Consider the following 5,061-nt stretch of genomic DNA (forward strand, 5'->3'; position numbering starts at 1 on the left):
ATCCGGGTTGCGAAAAAACGCCGGCGCTATTTTAAATGGAGCCGCGGCGGAGCCGCGGCTTTTCCCCCATTAGCGCCTATGGCAATTCGGCTAATGAAAGACTTCCGGGTTACGAAAATGGCGGCGGAACAAATTAATTTCGTAACCCGGGGGACGAGTGTACACACACACTGTGTGAGCCTGGGAATGCAGGAGTATTGTTCTGTGTTGATGGTTGGCCTCAGCCTGGGAGGCTAATGCAAAGGAGGATTAATGTCTGCTAATTGGTGATCATTATCTGCTGGGAAAGCCCCTGACTCTGAATGGTTTCCCATTTGCATTTGCTGAGTCCTTATTTTGCTGTTTCTCAGGACTGGTAGCCAAATTTTGTTCACTTTAAGGCTTTCTTCTTTCCAGTTGAAATTATCCAGATGTTTGTGGATTTCAATGGCTTCTCTGTTCATCCTGACATGGTAGTGATTGGCATGGTCCAGAACTTCAGTGTTTTCAAACAGTACAGTCAGCCCTTCTTATACACGGATTTTTTATACACAGATTTAAGCATACACGGTTTGAAAATGTTCCAAAAAAGTATAAATTTACCTTGATGTTCCATTTTTTATTAGGGACACCATTTTGCTATGTCATTATATTTAATGGGACTTGAGCATACATGGATTTTGTTATACACGGGGGATCTTGGAACCAAACCCCAGCGTATAACAAGGGTCCACTGTATTTTATGCCCAGGATGTTTTGTGGCATGTTCTGCTACTGCTGATTTTTCTGGCTGACCCAGTCTGCAGTGTCTTTCATGTTCCTTGATTCTTGTTTGCACACTGTGTTTGGTGGTCCCTATGTAGACTTTTCCACAGCTGCATGGTATGCGGTAAACTCCTGTGGCTGTGAGAGGGTCTCTCTGGTCCTTGGCTGAGTGAAGCATTTGCTGGATTTCCTTTGTCGGTTTGTAAACCATTTGAAGGTTGTGCTTCCTCACCACTTTGCCTATTCTGTCTGTGGCAGGTTACAGACCACCGAAAAGTGGCGGCCTGCACCAGCCCCTTTCCTCGCCGGATTGGGGCCTCAGTGGCCAGAGCGGCAGCTGCTGAGGCCGCGATCCGCCGCTTTCCAGGCCACGGGGAAGCGGCAAAAGGCCCCTTCCCCGCAGCCTGGAAAGGGGTGTCCTTGGGGCTTCAAGCCCCAAGGACACCCGGCGATGGCGGGGAGGAGGAGAAAGGGGCCGCTTGGCCCCTTTTTCCCTTGCGTCGCTTGGTGCAGCAATCTAAAGGCTGCGCCCAGTGATGCAAGACCAGGAAGGAGGTCCGTTTTGGAGCTCCTTCCTGTGTGGATGAAAGGGTGCATTAAGCGCCCTCACGCGGCGCAATGGTGTCACATCCGTGCCGCCTTGTTTGGAGGTGGCGCGTTCGTGACGCCATCATGGCGGCCCCCATGTAGATGGGGCGCCGCCATCTTGTACATCCTCAGGACGTATTAGGCTTGGGGGCGTCAAGAAGTGACACCCCTTTTTAAACCTAGGATGTCCTGAGGACGTCCCTTATGGCCGTTTGTAATGCGCCTGTGACTCCTTTGATGTATGGTAAAAATACCTTCCCTTTGGGTGGCTGCTTGTCTTCACTCCTCTGGGTTTTCCTGGGCCTGGCAGCCCTTCTGATGTCTGAGCTGGAATAACCATTGGCCTGTAGAGCCTGGTCCCAGTGCTTCAGTTCATCTTCCAAGAAGTGGGGTTCACAGATGCGTTTTGCTCGGTCTACCAGTGTTTTGATTGTGCTTCTTTTTTGTCCTGGGTGATGGTTGGAGTTCTTGTGCAGGTATCGGTCTGTATGTGTGGGTTTTCGGTATACTGTGTGACTCAAGCGTAGGTTCGGTTTGCAGATGACTAGGACATCCAAAAATGGCAGTCTTCCTTCATTTTCTTTTTCTATAGTGAATTGGATGTTGGGGTGGATGTTGTTCAGATGGTTCAGGAATACAGCCAGGTCTTCTCCTCCATGGCTCCAGATGGTGAAAGTGTCATCGGAACCAAGTGGTGGGCTTTTTGGGTGCTGTTTCCAGGGCTTGCTTTTCAAAGTGTTCCGTGTAAAAGTTTGCTATCACCGGGCTTAGAGGGCTTCCCATTGCTACTCCATCTCTCTGTTCGTAGAATCCATTGTCCCACTGGAAATAGCTTGTGGTGAGGCAATGTTTGAACAGGGCTGTGATGTCTTCTGGAAAAATCTGTTGGATGAGTGTCATGGTGTCCATTTTGGGGACTTTGGTGAAGAGGGAGACCACATCAAAGCTGATTAATATCTCTCTTTAAGTCTATCTGACTCAAGGCTATGGAATTCTGTGAGTTGGAGTATGTTGTGAGGACCAGAGCGGAGCTCTGCTCCGCTCTGGGCCCACAACAAACTCCAACTCCCAGAATTCCATAGCTTTAGAGCCAGACAGACAGCAAAATCGCTGCCAAACTGGGTTTTTTCTCCAGTGTGGATGCAGCCCTAGGTTCCCTCCGCAGTGCAGACAGGCTCACTTTGCCTGCTCAGGCTCCCTGCCCTGGCATCCTGGGCCCCGTGGATGGCCCTGGCCCCGATGCGGAACGACGAGGCCCAGGAGTCCATAGCGTGGTGTCAAACCGGATCGTTTCTGCACTGCGAATGCAGCCCCAAACTGTGGAACTGCAGCGGAGGATGACTCATGCCATCCCCGCCGAGGAGGAGGAGGAGGAGGAGGAGGAGGAAGGGCAGGGTGGCCGCATAGGGCCGCAGCCTCGGAAACTAAGGCGGGTGGCTGGAAGCCAAGGGGCGGCCATTCCCCTTACGAGGCACTTCCCTCAGGGAAGAAAGGCCAGTGGGCCTCTTATGCTACGAAATGCAGCCCCTGGAGCCCCGGCTTCAGAACCAGGCTCTGTCCCGGGGAAGAGGAGGCTGGCCCTGAGGTTCCTTTTCGCCAGGGAGGAATTACTCCCCAAATAAATGTTAGGGTAGTGGAGTTAGGACTGAACCCCTCAGGACTCCACACGTTGGGCTACAATTTGTCTTTAAAACATGCTCATTAAAACTATAAAAGACAAAGGCCAATGATAAACGACTCAAACCTTGTAACTCAGTCATGCTAGGAATCAACCCGTGCTTTCCCCAAAGCCCCGCCAGCGCCGTTCCCTTTCCCCTCGCCCTGGCTCCCTCTTCCCTGCTCGTTCCCTCGCTCCCGCCTTAGTCCTTCTCCCCTCAGCTCCCGCATTTCCCTTTACTCTCTTCCCTGCCCTTCTCCTCCTTCTCCCTCAAACTGAGCTCCAGGGGCTTCTTCTGCCCTGAGAGAACAAACACAAACATTAGCCCGCTTTGACACCGCTTGGTCTGCTGCCAGGGCTCCAGGAGGAGGGATTCTGGGCATGGCAGTGGGTTGGGGTCACAGAAAGGAGCGGAGCTCTTGCAATGCCCAGAATCCCACCGCCTGGAGCCCTGGCAGCCCAAGCGGTGTCAAAGCGGGCTAATGTCTCCAGTCTGGACGCAGCTGCCTCCCTGACCGGAGGGCTCTCTGCCTCCGAAGCCCCTCCTCCCCAGCCCTGGCCAGCCAATGAGGGAGGGCCTCTAGGACCCGGGGGGACCCTCTCCCATCCGCAGCGCCTCCGCGGCAGCATAAATACGGCCCCGAAATGCGGCGGAGCTCCTTTTCCCCGCTCCATCTTCGCTGCGTCGCGGCAGAGGGTCCCTGCGGCTGGCTCCTGGGCTGCGGCCTCCCTCCCTCCCTCCCTCCCTCCCTCCCTGGCTGCCTCCTCCGGGCAGTTTGCATGCATTGTCTGCCTCCCGAAATGGTGTGCGAGACCAAGATCGTGGCCGAGGAGCATGAGTCGGTGCCGGGCGGCAAGAAGGAGAGCGCGGTCCTGGCAGCCCCTTCCTCCTCCTCCTCCTCCGCCCCTTCCCCTCCTCCGATGTGGGGCCCCTCCGCGTCGCCTGCCCCTTTCCCAGCCCCGGGGGACGAGGAGGAGGAGGGCTCCCGGGAGGGGGTCTCCATCCGCCCCTTCCATCCCTCCGAGCAGGAGGTGGTCCGCCGCATCTTCAACGAGGGCATCCTGGAGCGGATCCCCAACACGGCCTTCCGCGGACTCAAGGACCAGCCCTTCGCCCAGGTCCTCTACGGGGCCATGGCCGGTAAGTGCCAGAGGTCGGCCCCGGCGGGGGACGAGGGGGGAAGGCATCCGAGGACGGGGCCTAGGGCCGGGCAGCGCAGGAGCCTCGCCGGCCCTCTGCGGCGGTCCCCGGGGAAGGCAGGCAGGAGCCCAGGGAGGGAGGAAGGCGAGGAACCCCGTCCCCTTCCTCAGTCCCAGCCCTGGGGGCTTTCCGCAAAGCCTCCGCATCCCTCGGGCGGGTCTTCCCTGCCATCTGGGCGAGAACTGCCCGACTTCCCCGGGCCTGGCCTGGGCCCCGGAGTCTCCAGGCGGTGGAGGCTAAATCGTACCGCAGTAGCCCCGGGTAGCACCTCTGCCTGCCGCCCAGCCCGGCACAGGGTCTCGGGCGTCATCTGCAGAAGGAGAGGGCGCAAGGCACTGCGATGATGGGGCCTGTCTGGGAGGGAGGGAGGCAGGGAGGGAGGTTCACAGTCTCTGGAGGAGAAAGGGCTGCGGCAGCAGAGGGAGCCTTTTCGGAAGGCGCCGGATCTGCAGCCCTGCCTCTTCCCCCGGATTCAGGCCCAGGAGAAAGGAAGGAGCGGAGGCAAAGCGGGGCTGAGAGGAGTGCCCTGCGGAGGGCGAAGGAGGCATTGCTGCCCCAGGGCTGCCTGTCTGGCGAGAACCGCCCCCTACCTGCCCCCCCCCCGGCCCATGCTCCGACGGAGGGAAGACGCTGCTGCTGCAGCCTTGGGAGGCCAGAGCCCAGTCTGCGTCCCAAAGAAAGGGAGGCCCATATGAAGGAACTCCAGGCGGTAGTTCTGCCGGGGAACTACCATTCCTCCATCCTTTCATCCATCCTTCTATCCCTCCCTCCCTCCAATCCCTTCATCCATTCCCCCCTCCCTCCCTCAATCCTCCCACCCCTCCCTCCCTCCCTCTCCCTTCTTCAATCCTTCCTCCCCTCCCTCCCTCCC

At 57.3% G+C, this 5,061-nt stretch overlaps 2 protein-coding genes across 5 annotated transcripts in view; one reads left to right on the forward strand and one right to left on the reverse strand.

Annotated features, from left to right (window-relative positions):
- The window catches only part of NELFA (negative elongation factor complex member A), a 39,391-nt gene that overhangs the window by 29,730 nt on the left and 4,600 nt on the right, over positions 1–5,061 (reverse strand).
- Positions 3,632–5,061, forward strand: part of NAT8L (N-acetyltransferase 8 like) — a 110,863-nt gene continuing 109,433 nt past the window's right edge. For 2 of the 4 annotated variants that reach the window (XM_042458571.1, XM_042458573.1), the window contains exon 1: positions 3,632–4,130. In XM_042458571.1, coding sequence (XP_042314505.1) covers positions 3,635–4,130 — 496 coding nt within the window. In that variant the 5' untranslated portion in view covers positions 3,632–3,634. The remainder of the gene's footprint in view (positions 4,131–5,061) is intronic. The other 2 variants (XM_042458574.1, XM_042458575.1) reach the window with 1 other exon arrangement.

Source organism: Sceloporus undulatus, chromosome 3 (assembly GCF_019175285.1).
Source record: "Sceloporus undulatus isolate JIND9_A2432 ecotype Alabama chromosome 3, SceUnd_v1.1, whole genome shotgun sequence".
In the NCBI taxonomy this organism is placed as follows: domain Eukaryota; kingdom Metazoa; phylum Chordata; class Lepidosauria; order Squamata; family Phrynosomatidae; genus Sceloporus; species Sceloporus undulatus.